This window comes from Artibeus jamaicensis, unplaced genomic scaffold (genome assembly GCF_021234435.1).
Source record: "Artibeus jamaicensis isolate MK-2021 breed Jamaican fruit bat unplaced genomic scaffold, CSHL_Jam_final contig_387, whole genome shotgun sequence".
Lineage (NCBI taxonomy): Eukaryota > Metazoa > Chordata > Mammalia > Chiroptera > Phyllostomidae > Artibeus > Artibeus jamaicensis.
The window spans coordinates 3,049,068-3,071,608 of record NW_026521812.1 but is presented as its reverse complement, the minus strand read 5'-3'; the positions used below and the strand labels follow the sequence as shown (position 1 = coordinate 3,071,608).

The 22,541-nt window shown below is 45.0% G+C and overlaps 1 protein-coding gene across 1 annotated transcript; it reads right to left on the bottom strand.

Moving 5' to 3' along the window:
• Positions 1-331: 331 nt before the first annotated feature.
• Positions 332-19,277, bottom strand: ALDH8A1 (aldehyde dehydrogenase 8 family member A1). The gene is given in 9 exon segments (XM_053664949.1): positions 332-1,880; positions 1,882-2,030; positions 2,032-2,109; positions 7,881-8,136; positions 12,211-12,370; positions 13,927-13,988; positions 13,990-14,080; positions 15,454-15,601; positions 18,997-19,277. Coding segments are annotated over 9 exon segments (1,305 nt in total). The 5' UTR covers positions 19,135-19,277; the 3' UTR covers positions 332-1,657.
• Between the last annotated feature and the right edge of the window lie 3,264 nt (positions 19,278-22,541).

Sequence of the window (22,541 nt, the reverse complement as noted above, 5' to 3'; positions counted from 1 at the left end):
AGACAGACCAATTACAAGAATGAAGATGAAGATTCTTAGAGACTGGAGCTGCTGAAATTCCTCCTGCTGGTACTCAAAATTGGTCTTAGGCTTAATTAATCAAGGTCAAGGGGCTTCAGCTGGGGAAGAGGGGAGGCGAGGAAAAGAGAGGAAAAGGAAAATGGAAGCTAGGAAACAGATATAATCCAACACAATCACTTGACTTCAAGTGGGCTTGTATTTTTCAGCATTTGCGAACAAGCCAGCATATCCAAAACCTTATGCAAAATTATAAAGATCAATGTGTCACCCCTACTGACCTCCCCCATAAATTATGCAAAAAATACACCAGAGTTCCAGGAAAACCTGCTTCCATTTCTGAAACTTGTTTTGAGCATCTTTTATGCGTCAGGCACTGTGTTATGAACTGAGACTCCAGGGTGGATGAACACCTGCCTTGGGTATCGGTGACTCCGGTCCTTTCGGGGGTCAGACGTGCAAACAGACCACTTCAGGCAGTGTGGAAAGGGCTGTGCTGGAGGCATCCCTGGGTTGCGTGGACAAGCAGAGCAGAGCAGAGCAGAGCAGGAGAGAGGAGGGAACAGGCACAGTGGGAGGAGCCCCAACATCAGGTGTTCCGCACGCCCACCTGGCTGCTCTGGAGCACAGTCCAAGGCAAGTGTGACGTGACCAGAGATCACGGCCTTGGAGACAGAGCCCTGGGTTCAGACCTCCCTCTGCCTCACACCCTTCTGTGTCATCTCAAAGATGCTAGTTAATCTCTATAAACCTCTGTCTCCTCTGATCGCCAGGGCATCTAGAAAAAAAAGCACTAGAAATTTCTTTATTACTTAGTATAAGTCCATACTTCTAACAGGATGAGGGAAAGGAGGAAGAAGAAAGGGCAATTCAAAAAGAGGGTATGCCGTACTGGTTACTAAAACTGCTTCACATTTACCACTCTCTATAGGATTGATTAGTAAGTTGTAGGTCTCGTTAGGTACACACTAAGAACTGGAACTGATCAGACTCCACAGGAGGTGTGGGTCAGATTCTTCCTGTTCTAAGTTTCTTCCCAAAGTAATAGTTACGGTATTTTCCCTTGTGCTTCTATAGGCATATTAATTGGGAGCTACCACCCATGCCTCCTCTAACAAATTCCATGCTGCATTTATCATTGACATTCACAGTCTGATTGCATAATGAAGTACAGTCAATTCACAGTTAGCCTTGCTGCTGGCTGATGGACAGAGACCCTTGGCAATCTTCCCAGAGGTAGGAAATTATGGTGATTTGTTTCTCTTTGGCTTTGTAGATTTTTTTTAACCATCCATGTGCAAATGCAAAAGAAAAGTCTTATTATCTGTGAATTTCCAAGAATCTGATCAGAATGATTTTTTAAATCCCTGTGAAGACACAACACAAGAGGAACCTGACAATTGTTTGGCTTCCTTTTCGTGTTTTCCCCTGCAGAAGTGCTCTCTTCTTTGCCTTCCTCTTGAAAGTAGACATCTCTTCACCGGCAGGTAAAAATACTAACTACTGAGGATAAGGTAGAGAGAAGCTCCTGCTGGGGTGAGACCTGGCTGGAATTGATGCCAGTATGTCCACTGGCCACATCGGACCACTGATTGTCTGTAGCCAGGCACTGACCATAACAATTCTCCACTGGCCAAGGTCAGTGTTTAATGGTGACCGTTTTGATTTCAGTGAAGAAGTTGTAAGAGTCCTTGGCTCCCTCTCTACCTATTCCAGAACTCTTCATCCCCCTGAAGGGAAGGTTCAGCTCTCTGATGAGCCAGCAGTTGGTCCAGACCAAGCCTGACTGCAACTTCTTAGCCGCCCGATGGACACGCCCCACATTGCTTGACCACACTGTTGCCGCCAGCCCATATTTAACTGTTGGCTACACCAATCACTTCCTCTTCGCTCTCGAAGGGGACAACACACGTCACTGGACCAAATATCTCTTCCTTCATGCAGCATGACTCATCCTTAATGTCTGTTATCACGGTGGGAAGCATAAAATAGCCTCCCCGATTCCCCAGGGGGGAGACTCAGTGTATCCACTCCCTCACTGCACAGAACACGGGCCCCTTCGGCAGGAGCTCTCTCGATGTAACTTCTGACCTGGGCAGGTAAAAACCGCAGTTAGCAACATCTTACCATTTGCCCTCACACAAAGCAACAAAAAATTCAGTATTTGCAAATCATCCAGGAAAGACATGTGAGGTCATTGCCGAGAAATCTAAGGTTATTTTACCACTCGGCTGCTAAGGCTGAGGGGCAGAAGAGCGCTAAGTATCACTTGGGCATTCAGCCCTCGTATGGAAAAGGCGTGAGCAGTTTACTTAATGTCTAGGTGCCAGTCACTCAGATAAGCACTTTTTAGATAGTCTCCCTGAATTCTCTCAAAAGCCTATTAACTAGGTACTATTATCCCCCTACTTGCCGATGATATCATCGAGCCTCAAAGAGGGTGAACATTTCAGAAAACTTATAAACAGGAAAACTAGAATTCACACTCAGGCATATTCAGTAGTTAAATAGGCAAAAGAATAATTTCTCACTCTTTGAGAAGCTGTGTCCTTTGTGGAAAGTGTGAAGTTGAATGGTGTATAGGATTTAATTAAAGGTCAGGATGCCCTTGATATAGCTGAGCTTCCAGAACAAGTAATTTTTCATTTCTAGTCTCATTACTGATAGGTAATATACCATAGCTAACTATAATGGGAAATAAATTAGGCAATAAGTTAACCCAGTGACTCAGAGACAATGACAGATACTTATTAAAAGTGGCTATGGAAACGCTCATTATAATACTGATATATACATTTATATATAAAAATGTTGTTTAAGTCACAGTGATAGATGATGCTACCTCTGAGGGGTGACATAAGCATAGGAGAAATAAAAAAGCCCCAAAATTAAAAGTATAGAACAAGAGTTAAGTGGTATACCCCAGGCAAGGTAAATTTTGAAATACAGTTTGGATTCCTACTTATCATTTATTGTCTGAGGATTTTGTCCCAATATTAAATTAGTTTTCCATTGTAGAACTATATTCAACACAGGCTATATGCTTGCCATTTAAATGTAAAAATGGTAATATTATTTATTATTAAACTTGCTTCAATTTGTAGATCACTTAATAAGCCAGGAAGTCAGACTTGCTAAAAACAGAACATTTGGTCCAGCTCTGTGCGCCCCTCTGCTCCACCCCCGCCCCTAACACTCCTAATGGTCTCAAAGCTTCCCAGGAAAGCCCCAGGCTGGTGTGCGGGCAGGGATTCAAACAGATTTGGACTTCTCTTTTGCCTCGCTCTCTCCCTCCTTCTGAAGCAACCCACCCGCATTAATTAAAAAATGCCTAAAGCAGCATCCTGGACAAAGGAAGTCCAGGTGAGACTCCGTCAGGACATTGGTCACAATTCCAACACTGCCAGGAGTGTTTCAGTTTTACATTATCACATGATTATCTCTTAGACACTCTTGGGATCATCACATATGAACAGAAGTGTCAGTTTCAAATGGTAAATTTATCAAAATTTTGGTGTGTAAGGTGACTCTTACTGAACTGAATTCATTTTTCAGAGAAGTTATCACTGAAAGATGGAATGAAATCTATACTAGCAGCAGCTTAGGAACTGAGATTTTCAGTAAAATCTGAAAAAAACCCTCATAACTGGTAATATGCTATACAAGGTAATGAATTACTATTATAAAACTTTTTTGGAGCAGAGAATAGTTAGTACTTAGTAGCACAACTGTGTTCAAATTACTCACTAGCTAAGAAATGTTAAATGATACATGCCTCAGTTTCATCATCTGAAAAGTAGGGTTAACACTGCTACCTATTCATGGGATTAAATAAAGTATGTAAAACATTTAGCATAATACCTGATACACAGCAAGCCTTTTGAATGCTGTTGCTGTAGATGAAGATGATAACATAATGTATGATCTGATACTTAGGAGCTGAGAGACTTCAGAGGTGTCCTCCACTCTGTGAAAATTTGTTTAATCTGACAAAGGAGATAAGAAACTGCAAGAGTGGACCTTAAAGCCTGGCCCTGCTGGGGGAAGCACCTGTGAACTTCCTCCAGCCTCACTGTAAACACTCAAGAATTCTATCTCACTATCTCACTTGCATCTGTGGGAAGGCAAGCATATAGCCAGATTCTCTAGACAGCCAAGTGGGGAAGGACTCGGGAGAGTAAAAAGAAAAACAAAAAGCAACTCTCTGAAACAGGCTAGGGAGGCTTTCCTTCATTCCTTGAGGACAGAGTCACCTGCAATTTTTGGGGTACCTCCTGTGATCCAAGGAAGCTGGGAAGTGCCATGCCCACTTAGGAGCATGCTGTATCTCTGTGAATTCCTGAGCCCTTTGCCATTACAAAACAACATTTATGTATTCTACTGGGATTCCTCGGTCACTGTACCACCAGCTATCATGACAATCACATAGAGTAGAATGGACACAAAGACCCCAGACTCCGCAGGACCAGTGTGATTTGGAGAAAACAGACGCACTGTGGAAGAGGAGACAAGGAATACAGTGATGGCAGATGGGACCTTCCTCGGCACACAGCCCCCAAAGCTCTCCTGTGAAAGACAGGGAAAGATATCCCCTGCCTCCTTGATCCCAGATGCTTTGGGAGACTGAACCGAAAAGAGCCACGATCTGAAAAGGCCAAGGTGAGGGGATGCGGGGGAAACCAGGCTCTCCCTACATACCTTAGCCTGGATTCAGATGAGAAGTAGCTGGCTTGGCAAAACCCACATGGGGAGCTGTGTTGAGGCAGAGGCAATGGGCCTGGGGTGGGGGCTACCCAGAGCCTTCAGGTGGTGCATCCTCCCGTCTGTGCACAGGTGCTAAGGGGACACACATGTGCTAATGGGAGGCCTCGGCTTCCTCCTGCCCTGGATATATTCTCAGTCTACAGCAGGTAATCTTCAGGATCCACCAGGACACCGCGTGTATGCCTGGGGATCGCTGTCATTAGACTCCAGCCACCAACTTACTAAAAAGAAGGAAATTTGGGTCTTCACGGTAGAGTCACTCAAAAACACTAAGTTTAAGGTATATATTTTACTGTGGAAAAGAAATTTGGAAATTTTATGCTAAAATATTTTGATCCTGCAACTTTAAATCCTCTGTGTCCATATTAGAGGTAATTAAAACTACTGGAAATCACCAAAACAAAACAAAAGGTAATATGGTAATATGGTTTGGTAATATGGAGAAATATGTACTTTTCAACTACAATGTGTCATAACTGAAATATTTTGTAACATTTTTATAAGTTGTTTTTTTAGAAAACAAGAACATTGGAGTGGCTAGAAATGTGGACTTACAGGTAATGTTCCACTTGACTTTTTGTAGTAATGCTGTAAAAATTCATCTCTAATGAATTTAGAAAAGAAGCTGATCATATTTTTGAAATTCTTTTTTTGCACAGAATTAAAAGTGTTTATTCTAGTCTCGATGTGGTTTCTTCTAATTCTGTAGTTGTAGGACTTCCATGCAGCTCTATTTCTGGCAGTTCTGAACAATGGTTATTTTGTAGTTTAGTTGTAATTTTGATGTGGTTGTGTGAGGAGGCAAGTCATGTGTAGCTATGCCGCCATCTTGAATGAAAGTCTCTATTTTTTGAAATTCTTAGTTGGCATTTAAGAAGTTAGATTTTTATGATATTGAGGTATTGAACACAAAATATTTTCCAAAAGATTTTTATGAAACTGGAATTCAATTCTAAAGCTGCCTGTGAAGTAAGCTGAAATAACCAATGGAAAGTTGAAGCATTAAAGGAGAGTCTCAAGCAAAACTTCAAAGACTTGTATGTATTTACATGGACTTTCTTTTGTTATTATACATTAATGGTCAGTGAAACCGGATGCTCCCTACTTGTGTTCAAGAGGAAAGAGAAAATGGAATCCTCATGTTTGGGGATTATAGTGTAACTAGAACATAGGATGGAGTGTTAATTTAATCATCTGTCAAACAAACATTATGTGCACTTTATGTTCAGGGTACTTTTTTAGGATCTAAGGATTTAGTAGTGAATAAGACTGACCATGAAGCTAGCATTCCAGCCAAGGAAATATGGACAATAAAGGAATAAATACTATATAGTGTATCTCAGGTGATAGTAAGAGTCATGGAGAAAAATAAATCAGCAAAGAGGCAGAGGAAGTTCTAGGGGGTGTGATTTTATGTAGGGTGAGCAGGCAAGTGCTCATACGGACAGTAACATTTGATCTAAGGAGAGAACCAAGCAAACCTCTGAAGGAAGAACATTCTAGGGGGTGTGGGCAGCAAGAGCAAAGGCCAAAAGGAAGGAGTGGGCTGATATTTTTAAGGAAGACTAGGGAGGCCAGCATGCAGCAGCGGTGGTATGTTCGTGCTGACTTCTCAAGAGCATTCATTTCAACTTGGAGCTGTTTTAAATCTGAATGATTCACAGTCAACATGTTTAGACTCTGTATCCAGAGACAATTCTCTGCAGGTCATAGTTGTTGAAAAACAAGGCAGTAGCTGACATCATTTCAAGGCACAGACAGGTGCTATGCTTGCACTGAGCTTCTCTCCAAGCACAGACTCTTTCCATAACGAACGTGACAGGGACTTGCTTACCTCTCCAGATGGCTTCTACTTATCAGGGGGCCATGTTGGCCGACGGGTCGGAGGGGGCGCCAACTTTCCACATTCTAGTAGCTGCTACGAACCTCTTTAAAAATTCACTGTAGATCCTCTTCTGGACGAAGATCCTGCTGATACAGAAGCAGATTTCACCCTGCCAAGGAGGACACAGGAGGACAAGGACAGAGCAGGAGGACACACTCCTCTGTGGGTAGGTCACACTGCACTCTGAGCACCGATGCGCATAGGTATATAAATTCCTAAGCCACTTGCTGTAGAACTTCTCAGAGAGAAACAGTTACAATCATAATGACTACGAAAAAGCCATCAATGGCTTAAGCCATCATAATTATTGTAAGAGATGTTTTTTATTCTAGACTCACAAAACTCTATTGGAAGGCATTATTAGTGCTATTTCCATCATTTACTGGCAAAAAAAGGAAGTTTCGAAAGGCTGTGCAAATTATTCGAGTTAGGTTAAATAAAGACACATCTCATTCCACCCATCTTTCCTTCTATGGAAGTTCTAACTCTTTGGCTTAAGTCTTTGTTTTTTGATACAAATTTAAAAACACACACCCATTGGAGAAGGGCATTTGGGTCCACACACACCTGCGCCATCCTCGGCACTGCCCTGGGTGCTGAGGCTAATGGGCTGCACAGGACACCTGCAGGCTGGGCCATCCAATCCTGTCTCCTTCACCCTTTGGGATGCTATGGTCTTGAAGACTGATGAGAACTATGGACCCCAGGAAACACCTGCTAGTTTCAGGGGATGGAAAGTTGCCCTGAAGTTCACCCATGACTCTAAGGTAAGAAACCAGCTCTAGACCAGTTGCAGTACTTACTTGTATGTTTGGGAGTGCATTTGGGTTGCTTTTGGGAAGAGAATGAGGTTTCCTGGAAGTAGGACATCTAGACAGCAGGAAGAGCCTAGGGGCAACTCTATGAATACAAGGCTGGAGTAGCAAAAATCAATCACTTTGCCCATGGCAGCCCCCTGAGAAAACTCATGTAACTCAAAAAAGGAGCTCACTGAACAGAAGCTGTGACCCAACAAGGCCACGGATAGACACTGAGGTTGAACAGATGGAATAACTCGAAGTTAATGACTTCAGTGGAACAGAAGGGGTTCCGCTGAAATAGCACGGGGTTTTCTCACTCACTCCTGGCTTTGCACTGTGCTGACACAGATCCTGCTTGATGGGGCAACAGAGTTAAAAGAAACAACAAACAAACAACAACCCAGAGGACATACCTGGTTGGCAAAGCTGGACCTGACGGTGGTGGGAACACAGTCGCCCAGGTTGGCATCCTCAAAGATGATGGCGGGGTTCTTGCCCCCCAGCTCCAGGGAGAGCTTCTTGCAGTGGGGAGCACTCAGCTGAATGATCCGCTCACTGGTGGGCTGACTCCCGGTGAAGGAGATGAGGGGCACCTCCGGGCGAGACACCAGGGCCTCGCCTACCCCGGGCCTTGTTCCAAACACAGTATTCACCACACCTGTGGCACACCTGGATGGGACACAGTATCCGTTACAGAAAGACTTCTCCGTACATCGAGGACTTCAGGTTATATGGAGATTCTCTTTGAAAGTCCAATAGGTCGAAGTGAACTCTTGCAGCTCTCCCTGGTTTACTAAGTAAAGGAAGACCAGCAGCATCACCTCCACCTGGCAGACACCTGGGCGGAATTTCTCTGGGTGCTTTGCCCTACAAAAGTGCAGGGCATAGTACAACATTCTGCACCATTCATTCCATAAAACCAACAAGGCCTCAGGGGCTGCGGATGCAGAGATATCCCCAGGTAGGTCAAGCCCTGTGAGGGAAGAGAGCCCTGCTTCGAGTAGGCATCAGGAGTCACCATTCAGTGTAAAAATGTTAGCAGAGGGGAATGAAAATGCTGCAAGATCCAGAGAAGACATTGACTATCTTGGCCCAGGGGAGTGAAGGAGGGGTCCGGCCTAGGAAGGTGAGTTTTGAGTTGAAGGGCCTGTGCCCCACGATAGAGATGCAACACTACACCCTAGGACTGACTTAAAGTGCCAAGAACACACACAAATAAATGTCTTAGTCTTTTCTATCATCAGGCCCTACTCGCCGCATCTCAGGTATTTACGTACTTACACATTTTGGGGGGTGATCTGTTTATTACCTGTCCACCACTAGAAGGTGAGAGCAGAAACAGCATCTGTCGGGGCAGGGGGGGGTCCACTCTCCCCCGGCATGCGTCCCTGCACGCGGCCTAGTTTGCCCGCAGAACTAATGCCAGCGAGCGCCGATTCTCACTCACGGGTGCTCACTGATGCGGGCCAGTCCCTGCTGTGAGTGGTCCGCCCCTCCAGAGCTGCCAGCACCTTCATCAGGCAGGTAGTAAGAACGTCCTCACTCCATCCATGAGAAAACCGAGGCACAGTGAAGTTAAATAACAAGCAATGAGAGGCAACACTGGGTGTAGGAGGTCAAGTCAGAATTGTTAAGTAAGTAGATGAATGGACGCTTAGTGTACTTTATGCACATTAGAAATGGTTTTTGACTTTGGAAAACTTCAAGTGTCCAGAAAAAAAAACTATGAGCAATTTGTGTTGTGTCCTGAATGTTCTTGGGGTTGGCCTGCAGGTGGTCAAGTTTATGCCCTCGGTGTCCTCCGGCTTGAGTGGCAGAAACCATCCCCACCCAGCCCACACCCCCACCCCACACAGGGGGGCTTTACACTGCTTCCCATTCCTACCTAGTATTTCTCCCTTGCTCCAGGTCAGGCACTCTCGCTCTGGGAGCAAAACGTTCTCCCCAAAAATATGCTTTTAAAGTATAAATAATAATTTTACATTGGTGACCCGTTATCATCCAGCACACCTGCCCACAGAGCCACAGCCTTGGCCTGATCGCCTTGAGGGTTCGGCCGAGGCCCGTTCAGGTGAACCACCTCTACACCCAGTGCGCGCCCCAGTTGATATCTAGCTCAGGTCGAACTTCTGGACCATTCGGCACTGCCAGCTGAGGGCAGGCTCAGAGTCAGGCACCAGGGGAAAGCAGCTGGGTCCCAGGTGGGGCAAAGAAGATGCTGGGCGAGAGGTCCTCCCCCTGGCCGATGGGAAGAAAACAAGAACAAGTTTCCCTCCATTGGCAAGGCAGGCCCTGCATCTCCATGAAATGACAGGCATGTGGATGTTCGTCAGATGTTTGGAGGCGGTGGGAGGGGGGCACGGTGGGCACAAGAAGGTGGACTCTTTGGTGTTCTAAACCCTGAAGTCAAAAGATGGGTTGAATCACTTGTAAAGTTTACAGTAGCATTTCAACCAAGGGAGAGAGGAAAGTTGGAGACACCTCCTGTTTATCACCACAGGGTAATGAGCTGGCCTCGGCCGGCACTGCCATCTTGATCACGCGTTCTCGAGCCCCAGCGTGAACACCACCTATCGGCCGCTGTTTCCCGGCACTGTAATGACATTTTTTAAAGGGACAGCTGAGCTCTACTCTTCAGAGATTCCATTGGGAAGAGAAGGGAGGCAATTTAATGGGCAAATAACAACTGGTAAAACTCGGGACGGGAGCTAACAGAACAAAGCCCCTGCAAAGCTGGGATGTGGCCAGGTGGCAAGAAGAAGCTGAAGCTCAGATAGATCAGGACAAAAACCAATATGGGAAGAACCCCAAAAATCTCATCAGTGGGCACTCCAGAAATGAGGGCAAACATGGGCGCCCCCAAGAAAGAAAATGAGCACTCTAGGACTCCCAAAGAGGTTTTCACTGCACACTTTTAAAATTATTTCAAAGGAATGTCTGTTTGGACATCTGGGGCTGGGGGAGCTAGCTCTGGAAACACCCTGAATGTACCAGGAGGTGACCTCAGCTTTCTCCTCCCTGCACATTCAACGTTTCTCTCACAGTGCTCTGAAGCAGGGTCGTGTAGCGTGATTCACGCCTCCTCCGACCCCAGGGGAGAAACCAAAGGATCACAGGGGCACAAGCTGGGCATCCCCTTCTTCATGTCTGATGCAGGAAGGAAGCAGAGCAAAGCCAGCCTGGGGATGGAGGGTGGGAGGGACCGTCTTGGTATCATAAGTTTAGTCACTTGTAAAAAAACAAGAGGAATGCTGTGCAAACAGGTGGGAACATGAAGTTCTCGCCCAGGCCCGACTCTGGACTCTGTGGCTGGGGAGAGCAGTGAGGGGGGAGAAGTCGTCCTCAGCGAGGAGGTGGCTGAGTTCAGAAAACAGCGTGTCTGGAACGGCACCTTCCCGCCTGCACAGCGCCCTCCCCCGTGTGGATCGAAGCGGAGTGTGGGCTCCCCGCCTGTCTCATGGAGGGAATCCGCCCACGGTCAAAAGGCAGGGAGGAAACAGCTCGGACCTTGGCGGACACTCCAGACTCAATTTTGTAAAACCTGGGATTAAAGCACGATCCCTGTGCGAGGAAGGGATGACACAGTCTGGAACAGAACAGAGGGAGGCACGTTCCTGTCGTACACCCGGAAAAGGCCGGGGCACCCACAGACGGAGCCCCCCAGAGGACCGGGGGCCCCCTCCCCCTGGAGGACACAGGGCAATGGGAAGCCAAACCAGGGCCACGAGGCCCTTCCTTAAACAGGCACAGTTTAACCTGCCATCGAAATCTTAACGAACTGGCTCACCTTTTCTGGAATCCTCTGTGTCTATTTTTGCTCAGAGAGAAAAGGTATCCAGTAGAGACAGAAAGATGGGCTCTTCCCAAATGCCCACTCAGTGGACACCGGCAGGGGGCAGCAGAGTCTTCCCTGTGGGCTCGAAGGAGGCAGGCACAGCAGGGACCCAGAGGGCCTGCCTGACAGCCGCTTCCCCACCCCCCACCCTCATCCTTTCTACCCCAGCTGTGCGACAAGAGCTGAGGGCCCTAACAGTAGGCCTTTCTCATGGGGTAGAGGACAGACCTCCTGCTTCCTTCCAACCTTGGTTGGACAGGGTTGGACATGGCAGCATCAGGTTGAACACCCCTGAACTAATCCGGGAACGCACGCTGAACGTAGCCCTTGCAATCGCAATCGTATCAGAAAGAGGACAAGAAGCCGGATTATATCAGCGCCTGAGTAGTGATTCCAAATGCAGGGAAAACTGAGGAATGTATTTCAGATCCCTTGGAAACGGGCTATTTCTATCAGGTATTCTACAGCCACACAAAGAGTGCCTAGTAATATCCTTATTTTCAGCAAGATGAACTCGTGGTTCCAACATAAGATTTAAATTGACTGTCATAGACGCCCTCTGGAGCAGGCTGCTCTGGTTTGTTGGGCTCCTTGCACCTGAGTTGTGTTCCCGTCCTGTGCTGGTGGCGCCGGCGACCCCTGCGGGCAGGACGCAGCAGCACGTCCCGCAGTTGAACCGAGGTGGCCCTGGGAGCAAACCCCATGGATGAAGGGGATTTCTCAGAAAAGGAACCGCGAGACAAAAACCAGAGATGTCAGAGGGATCTGTTTTGCTGCTGAGCAGATTCTTTTCCGAAATAACTTTGTGTATGTCAGTGACCCTCGGGGCGGGAGGGGGCGGGGAGGGGGAGGTAGTTAAAGCTTATGAAATATAGAGCCTTGAGGCTGATCCTCAATCAGACTCGAACACCCCATTTCCTGCTTTCTCCAGGAGTTTGCACATCATCCACGCGGTCACTGAAGTCAGCTCGCTGGGCTTGGCTATCACCGTGTTGCCCGCAGCGATCGCCGGAGCGATCTTCCAGGTCAGCAAGTAGAGTGGCAAGTTCCAGGGGCTGATCAGCCCAGCTGGCTGGGAGCAGAGGCAGTGCCAACGGTCACTCGGCCCTCCGAGCGGACCGGCCTGACGGGGGTCACTAACTGGGACCTTCCTGCTGAATGGAACTTTAGCTCCTAAAACCCCAAACTTGGCTTATTTGTAGCCAACTTCCGGGAAATCACTAAAATGTTTCACAGACAACCGTGTCCTTTAGGATGACTGACAATGATATTTATGAACAACAGTAAGTTTCAGGGCTCGGTGGCTGTCACCTATCCCTGAACATTTCCATGAAGTGGCGAGTTTGGCCATCTATGGACCGATCTTCATGTGGGGGCAGGCCTCTCCCTCCTCCTTTAAACTGTGCAGCCACCATTTCTCCAAAGCTGCTTCATCTCTGTTTCCCATCTGTTACGGATCGAGACATAAAACCTCAAGCTTTTAAGAATTATTTGTAAAATAAGAGCAAATACATTCTGAGATGGTGAAATCCATTTTAGCTAGCCAGAGTATTTTTGCATAGAAATCCTGGTCAGGATTTTTGCCTACAATCCTGATTGCATCCTGATCAGACAGGCTTTCTGGACGAGTAACAGAGGTGGCAAGTAGCCTGCGCCTCCCTGTAACAGTTCAAAAGCGTCCAGCCTCCCAACCAGAAAACTCTGGTAAAAATAAAAGCTGCCTTATAAATAAGTAAATGGATTCACCTTATTTTATGATCTGCCTTCAATTCTCTCCTATAAAAGGTAAATATATTTTATATTATTAAGTTTCCCATTGAAAACTCTTTTCTTTAGGGGCTAACAATATTTTTGCACCATTATAATATATCAGCACATTATAGGAGGATGTCTGAGTTTTTTATATGCCTTGAAAATACCATTCCTGAAGGGTTCTAATCCCATTTTCTTTCCTTTTAACTTATAATCGTCCATCCCACCACAAAATGTAATTAGTAAAATATGTATAGTTGAGGGTTTTTTCTGTGGAAACAGTGGCATCTAGTGGATATTTGAAGTCATTGCAGATATTTATGGGTCTTCAAAGGGCAGGAAGCAAAGAACCGAATGAGGAAAGTAGGTAGATAATTCAGTCAAGGCTTATTTACCACTTTCCTGGCCCTGTTATAAGTATTCTACACTTATTGACTTGTTTAATTTGTATAAAAAATAAAAAGACAGAATTAGACTCTGGTCCCCGTTTTCCAGATGAGAATACTGAAGCTCAAAGGCCGTGTCACTTGCCCCCACATACCCAGGAGCCACAATCTTCACCACAACCCTCTCCAGAAGCAGACTTTGCTTTCTAAGTTGTGAAGGGAAAATACTGGCTTGTGAATTTACTCGCAGCACCGTTCTTTTCCCTGTGATTTCCTAAGGACAGTCTTCCAGGAATAAGCAGGGAATTTCACACAAAGAAAACACACTAGAAATAGATTTTTAAAAAGTCCAATGATGCGTCAGTCAAAGTATAAGAAATCAGCTCCTTCCTTCTCCTTAAACTGTTCCTTGAGATCAATTCAGTGGAACTGACTGAGCATCTCTAGGTGCAGCTGTGGTCCAGCCTTGCACGGAGCGGCACTTACCGATCCCCAGGGGGGTCCGCACGGTATAGTGCGGACAGCCCAGGTGGTCCATCTGGGTGCACTGACGTGTGGTGGAGGATGGAGGACGCCAAGAACCGGAGGTTCTGCACAGACCGGGGGATGTCCATGGCTCTCGCCAGTGCTATGGTTTTCCCTGTAAGAAGTCAACAACAAAAAGCACGCTGAGTGGATTCCCCCATGGACAGTGGAGACGCTGTCATGCAGAAGTCGCCTCTGGAAGGCCAGCCTGGGACGAACATTCACTGAATAGACAGAGCATAGATAAAACCATGCAATAATTAGATATAAGGTTATAAGACAAGGTGGGAGGCGGTTAAAGTTGGCTCCAATGATGTTTGCTTTATGGACTGAGCAATTCAGAGCCATTCTCATGAACTTGCCAGACGGTACCACTTCACCCACACCAGCTCTGTCATTTCAGAGCTGCAAGCTTTGTACACGCTACAGAGGGGTTGGAACCATGGGTGTAAAGACAGCTGTCTTTGCACATCACAGAAAACCACTTTGATAAACACATCATGTGTATTAAATGTCCCTCCAACACAGTGGAGTCGTTGGGACGGACACGGGGCAGAACAACAGTGAGGACCCCTGGTGTGGGATGCTGTGTGGCACTTGGTCACCCATCGCGCAGCCCACACACATCTAGGCCCTGGATTGAACAGAAAAGAAGCCCTAAGCTGACCCGGCTCGTTACTTAGTAACCCTGAGTGAGGCAGGGACGCTGCAGTGTCAGCAGCCCGGCAGTAAATGTTTCCTTCTTAAGGGCTCGGGCCAGTGCTGGGGCAGGGCCCCGGCGACCAGGCCGTAGCCTAACTCTACGTTGGTTTACATCAGGCATACAATTTTAGACAATCTGGGCTTTTCCTAACAGATATTATTGCAAGGATTTACAGACACTTACTCCCTTACCCTCACTTCTGGGAAGGAGTTTTAAAAAACTGGGAAATGGTGTCGGCAGTAGAGCGGTGGTATCTCAGACATCTGAGTGATGTTGGCTGTGCAACTGCTCTTCAGATGAGCTCTTCCTTGAAATTCTCGACTTAGAGTTGGTGGAAGGCACATGATCAACCCTAGTTCCTCCTCCCTCCACAGATCCATGCCCTTAGACACATATCTTTGCAGTTCCTTCCCCCCGAACAGAGTGTACTTATTTCCCTGGCCCTTGAACTTGGTTTGGGCGGTCACTGGCTTTGGCCACTCAACCTGCAGAGGCCTTGCGTAGCTTGGCGTCCATGTCTCCTTCTACCTGAGAAGCACGCCTGCTTCCTGATGGTTGCAGCAGGGGTAATGTGAAGAAAGTGCCCAGTTCCATGCATTACGATTAAGAGGCAAGAGATCATCCGACGAACTGGAAGGAGGGGATGAATCCCAGCATCTGCATGATGGATTGCACTTTCCATAAAGCGCTCAGTAAGAGTCGGCTGCACGTAGCCACCCGGCGCTGCTAGCCAAGGGGACAAGGGGCGGGGCAGAGACAGCCTTGCAGACGCAGGGGCTCTTCACCTTGGTCCTTCGATTCCGCCTGAGCCAGCTCCTCCAGGGACTGTTCCAGCAAGTCTGCCAGCCGGTGCAGCACCTGCGAGCGCTCCTCCAGGCTGCGCGATGCCCAGGCGGGGAATGCGGCTCCGGCGGCCTCCACCGCAGCCTCTACCTTTGGGGAGCAGCAAATGGGGGAGGGTCACTTTAAAATTGTTGCTCCTGAGGGGTTGCATGAACGCAGAATCCATACACGCCAATTGTTTTCCTGCCTAATTTCAAATATCTAACACTTCCCAGTGCTGACTTACCCACAAGGTGGTGTTCACGTGACCAGCAAAGCAGGGGGCATTTGGACAGAAAATGCTCCATTTGGACAGATGCATCCAGAATGTGCAGTCAGATAATTAGAAAGCAGCTATTTGAATGGTAACAGATGTACATTTTCAATCATTTCAAAATACAGATCTTTAAAAATATATGAGAGAGGAAATGAGATGAGTAGAATCTCTAAACTTATTTCAGCTCCGACATGTCAGGTAAAATCTCAAATTTTGTTTGGAATCGGTGTCATCCAACTTGGAATGACCAGTCATATTGGTAATTTACCAGCTAACTTTTATATATAAGAAAATATGCTAAATGCTTTAGACAAATTATTTCATTTAAATCCTTTTAAAATTCTGTAACATGAGTATTGCTTTGCACATTTACAGATGAAAAAAAAAAAAAACAACGAAGCACAGAGAGCTCGAGCAACTCGCCAGAGGTCACGCAGCCAATAATGGGAAGAAGCAAGATTCAAACTCAGATCTCCGTGGCTGCCAAGACCACCAGCTGGCCTGCTCTGGTGCAGCCATAGTCCCTGCTCCCTGCTCCCTGCCTATCTCCGCCCAATGAAAGAGCCCTCTGCTGGAGAGAAGGGTCTCTAAGGCTGAACAGTTAGCCTGGGGACCCGGTTTGAGAGCTTTTTCCAAAAGGAAATAATATATGGGAAGGTGTGTGCAAGGCCAATTAACGCAGGCAGAATAAACTTGCAGGTCATCTGCCGCCCTTCTCTCTTGGGCAATGCCAAGCAATGCCTTTCCTAGAGGTAGCGAATCCACAGACTGTGTTCCACGCTCTCCTCTCTCACCTGCACGGCAAACGTTTATGATCGCAGCCTTTTTCCACCGCCGGGCCCCCAGGCTCGGCCCCAGAATCCTTTCCCACGGGCTGTCCAGGCAGCCACGGCGCATTTCCTGCATCACGTGACCCGACGACTCAGCAGCCGGAGCTTATAGCTAACCCTCTGCTCCAAACTCTGATCTACACTTCTCTCCTGTTCTTTTCATGTGAACGAAGTCACTCCCAGAGAGCTGAAATAAGGTATTAAATGATACTCGTCTTAATTAGAAATTTCTGGAAAGGTGATAGTTTCATCTCAAAAACTGAATCCCTAATATGGACCTGCAGAGAGGACAGGAAAAGACGAGTGAGCCTGAGTGATCTCCACCACCAAGGGCGGACACCCTGCTGCCAGGCAATAGGAGAAGCATTCTTGCTACAGCAGTCAGAAGAAAAGCCTAATCTTACAGCTGTCAGCGTACGAATACAATCTTCCTAGTCATGTAAAGTCTAGTCCTTTTGATAAGCAGAAAACTCAGTTCCAGACATATTTTCTAAATTGTTTTGTCATATGTCTTATGTCCATTTAATATAGAATACAGATTAACCTACTAAACAATATTATAATATTACATACAAATATATACAGTATCAGCAAAAAAAATAATAATACTTAGAACACTTTCTATACGACAGCCACTAAGGGTTTTACGTCGACCAGTCTAGTTAATTCTCAGAACAATGCTAGGAAGGAGATATGATTATCCCCATTCCCCAGCTAAGGAGACTGAGGCACCAGGAAGGTCGGCTCTAGGTCAAGACCACAGATAACTAAGTGGTACAGGTGGTCTTTTAAGCCAGGCTGTTGTACTCTAGTCTGTGCTTGTGACTGCAAAGCTTTAATACAAGTGCTATCACACCACATGTGTGTGTTTGTGCGCGTGTGTGAGAGAGAGGGGGACCGCTGATCAAAGCCTGGGAAATCAGAGTCAGCACACCGTCCTCTGTAAAATAAGGATGATGGCAGAGTTTAATTGGTAGGTTAAACTCATAGGTCACTCATATTTGGGACAATTTATATTAAGGAGCTTAGTGTATGCGAAGCAAGTAACAAAAACTGAATAAATAGGATCCACTGTGAACAGTACCAGTGGCACTTTTTGTGAGTGAATTTTAGGGAAATTGGGCAAGTAGTTTGTACAGTCACCATATTTCTCAAGCCAGGGGAAAAAATAGGATTTATGGGATGAAATAGAATATTTGCAAGTTACATAGTTAGGAAATTCAAAACATTTAATCCTCTTCTAGCAGGTACATCCATAACTCAAAAATGCATGTGCCATTCACTGCAAAAAAAATATTTCAACTGAATTTGGCATATTTTTCATTTTTAACTTCACTTTGGGAAACACTCTGAGATAAGGAGGGCTGGAAAACACAGAGATGGATTTCTCACAACTATCCAACATCATCTAAAAGAAACAAAAGTGTTTGTTCAGATGTGGGTACATCTGTGGCTGTATCTGTTAAACTGTGGATACAGTTTAACCAACGCTAGCAAATATTTGAAACCTTTAATTCCCAAGTCGAGGTTCTTTTTAATGCAAAATAGATTTAAAATATTAACACAGAAAAATAACAGCTAGTTCTCCCCTGCAAAACTTGCATATGGTACTTCATTATATATTAAGGCTGCAATTATCTTACATAATCTAGCTCCTTGTACTTTAAAAAAATTACTTAAAATCCATTAGGCATTAGATGACTTTACATGTGTCAGTCACATTTATCAGCCCAGATGTACTTTCACTCTTGGTGTAGTAAATGATAACTAATAAAGTAAATTACAAAATTCTTCAAATAAAATTAATTCTACGTCACTAAGAATTTTTAAATGTCTGCGACATTAAGCACTCATTGAGTAAGAAAAAGGATGCTGCTAAACTTAACTCTAAAAATATGTGAAAATTTGATTTGAATTTCACCATTGAATGATCATTTTTATTGCAGTAGGTATTTTGAAAAAGTGAGGAATTATGAGAGGGTAACATAGAATAAATGCCTGAGGTTTCTGATTTTATGTTGTAATGAAGTAACATGTTCTTTTAGAACTCCATGGATATAATGGCAAGTTTAGGCAACACTTGGTGGAGAAGAGGGAGCACTCATAATTCTTAATAAATAGTACATTTTACTAGACACCAGTTAAGAAATGTCTGAGAATTGTGTCTGTGTCTTAGGTTGCCTAATGACTTGCTTCTACAAATAATAACCTGAGATTTGTTCATGGTATCTATCTGTCCAGTTACAAAGTAAACTTTCCTAAAACTAAAATCTGCCTGCTGCTAATATGTAACAAGTCTACACTATTCCCAGCCCCACTCTGCTTCTAGAAAATTAAGTGGCAACAATTCACTTACATCTAAAGACCATTTGGACCTTCCGTACATGAAGAATACTCACCTCTTCTTTCCCACTGTCTGGCACTCTGCAGCCCACCTCCCCTGTACACGGGTCATAAGAGTCGATATATGAGCTACAGGGTAAACATTTTCCACCTATGAAGTTTTCCAACATCAAAAGTGTCTTCGTTCCAGCCATAGTAAGCAAACTCCTGACAAACTCCTGACGTTCTCCTTGACGGCTGGTCACTTAGGTTATCCCCACTCTTGCGCTTCTCCGGAGTTACCTCCTCCTCGGGGCCAGCCCCCGCACCAGTCAGTGAACCGGGAGGTGGCCTGACACTCAAGTATTCTGGTCTCCAAACTCTGAATGGAGTTCTCAAGTATTTCACAGACTTCGAGTACATTATGAGAAATGGCCAATGTGTTAAACTGGTATCAGCTTACGTGTTCATGGTCCTTCGGAATTCTTAGAAGGCACTCTGGCTGGTGTGGCTCCGTGGACTGAGTGCTGGCCTGTGAATGGAAGGGTCACCTTTTCAACTGTAGGCCAGGTCCCCAGCTGTGGGCATGCGAAAGGCAGCTGATCTATGTATTTCTCCTGTTCCTCTCCCTCTCCTTCTCCCTCCCTTCCCCTCTCTCTAAAAGTAAATAAATAAAATCTTTAAAAATAAATAAATAAAAATAAATTCTTAGAAGACTTGTGTGTGTTTCATGTGATTGGGCTCACACTGTAAAGTACATGACTCAAATGGTGATTAAACGCCAGGCCCTGAAGCAAGTCCTTCCCATGTATTTACTCATTTATTCCACACGATACTCTTCTATAAAGCAAGTGTGATTAACCTGCCCAATTTTGTAGAAAAAACTGAGCCTCAGAGAGGTTAACTTGTCCGTGATTGCATCGTAATCAGTCAAGGATGAACTTCGATCCCTTTGTCTCTAAACCATGTGCTTTTTCTTCAATGTGTCTCTGCCCCGCACCCTGCAGAGGTGACTGGGCACAGACCCTGTTTCCCACAGCCCACCGGCTTCTCTGCCTTGCTGACTTCTCTCCAAAGGACCTCTCCATCCTGAACACAGGGCTGCTGAGGCAGCCCCACCTTCCTGAACATACCATGCAGATGAAGATACAAACTGAAAATATGTGTGAGATAAAAGACACGCAAGATTCACATCCATCAAGCATGCAAGAAGTTCTACAAATTGGTAAGAGAAGTGAACAGCCCAACAGAAAAGAGTAAGCTCGGACCCCCAGGCAGACAGCTGTATCTTTTCTAGGCTTTTTAGTTAAATGTTTAGATCATTTATTTTAATATATGTTGATAATAAAAATATTTGAGGTTATACTGGTTCTACTTTATATTATATGTGTATTATATATTACATTACATATTTGCACATATATATACTATATAGTTGTGTCACTAATTTTTTTAGTTGTAACAAATGTTTCACTGAAATATCAGTTTTTAGTTTCACTTTTATATTTTTCATGTTTAAGACATATTTGGTTGATTTTAGACTTACTATTTTTATAGTCTATTCTTGCTTATTCATATTTCTACCTTTTGCTTATTTAGATATTAAAGACTTAAATATTTCCTCCAGCCATTTTATATTCCATAACCAACGCCTCCAGCATCTGCAGGACAGGAAGGGAAACTTCATCTGTTCGAGACGTTCTAAAGCTGGAAGATAACTCCGTTCTGTGGTCTGATCCACTGAGTCGCCTTCACAGTGTAAACCCCCAGGAGCAGTACCATTTACCTCGTTATCAAATTCTTGAGGGAAACGTGACTTACACCTGTATTCTCTTTGCATGTATGTTCCTCCTTTCTGCTTGGTTATGTTACTCAAGTCCTCTATGCCTTCTCTGTTCCCATGGTCTGTAAGGCAGTGCTGTTGAGACTCCCTTAGTAACTGTATTTATGTATTTTTTAAAATTCCTAGTAAATTTTCATTATGAATTTTAACATTATTTGGTACTAAATTTTATTTTTGCACTCATGATTGATTGTACCTCTTATCAGTACAAAATGGTTCTCATGGTCACAGTCAAGGCCGTTTGGTTTGCTGGCTTTAAATTCCTAGTGCAGCCCTAACGGTCATTCTTGGTTTCTGGAGAAGCAGTGTAGCATAGTGAACATGCCTCCCAGTCAGACTTAAATACAAATTTAAATCATGGATCTGTGATTCACTTGTTGTTTTTATTAACCCTCTCTGAACTTGTTTTCTTATCTATAGGCTGAAGTGAAGAATGCCTGCCTCCTATAATGATAAAAGTGTCGTATTAAATAAACTACTGTGTGAAAACTGCCGGGCCCGCGGCAGACACCCAACCCATGGTATTTTCACTTCCATGACACATCTGTGCCTTTTTTCCTGAAAAAGGTTTTATTTTAGGCATATCTTTTGTAAATAGCACATCATTCCCTGTCTGTCCTATTTGAGTTTGTCTTTTTCATGTTGTTTGAGGTGTAATTTAATTGACCTGTTTCATTATTTTGTTTTATACTATTAACTTACTTCTGCACATTTAAGTGGGTTCAATGTGAGAGCAAAAAGGGGCCTTCTGGGGACTAAAAGCTGGCCTGGCACTTGCAGCTCGGCCGCAGCACTCGCCTATTAAACATTAACATTCCCCGATCTCTGCTCTGTGATCCTGATGAAGATAGACCAAAAGTCAACGTACAAACCAAAAAATGACTAGGTAGCCCCCTCTTGTGGCTAGCACCAGCAACTGCTGCGGCTTGCTTTACCTTGTCCCATTTCTATTCTACCTCCTAGATAAAAACTGAAACCCAGTTGTGGAATCACTCCCACCTTCTGACAGCATCCAATCCAGAAGTGAGCCTCGCTCACTTGTGCCTTCCTAAAAATTACCTACACGCGCTCAAATTCTTCAACAAATCGCTCCTTACACCTTTGTACTGAGAGGCACCAAGGGGTGTGGTCTCTGTGGCGGCAATAAGCCCCAGTAAAAATAGTCTTGACTATCGCTGTGCCTTGGTGGTCTTCGACTAGTGGCATCAACAAATGATGTGCTTGCTGCAGGATTTTTACCACGGCCCTTCCCACCCAATCTTAAAGCTTTGAACTGTTCATGATGAACATTTTAAATTCTGCTTCCCTACTCCCTTCTCTCAGCCAGCACCACTTCTGAGACCTTCTTACCTTCACCTACGCACAATGCCACAGCTGAGTAACGGACTTGTAGGTTACTACCCTTCTAACTTGAAGTTCTACATTATTTCCCTCCTTTACCCTTTTGTCTTCTGGAAGGAATTCTGTGCTGCAGGAAAGACAGAGGCTAATGTCTTGTTTCCTTGAAGATAACTTTTGGGGGTTTGTTTTGTTTCCAAGCTTTTTGTTGGTCTTAAAACTTTAAACATTTTAACAGAAAAAGTGGCTATAATCCCCTTGTGATGCTTTACATCAAATACAGTGCCCTCTCCTCCTGTGCAATCCTAGGGCCTCCCAGTTCATTTTCAGCTCTCTGAATTCTAGGGGTGGCTCCCAAGGACAACTCTATGTCATCAATTACAAGTGCTGTGATTATTAATTATTTTTACAGTGTTCAATGAATATCTGAATTTTCCTCTT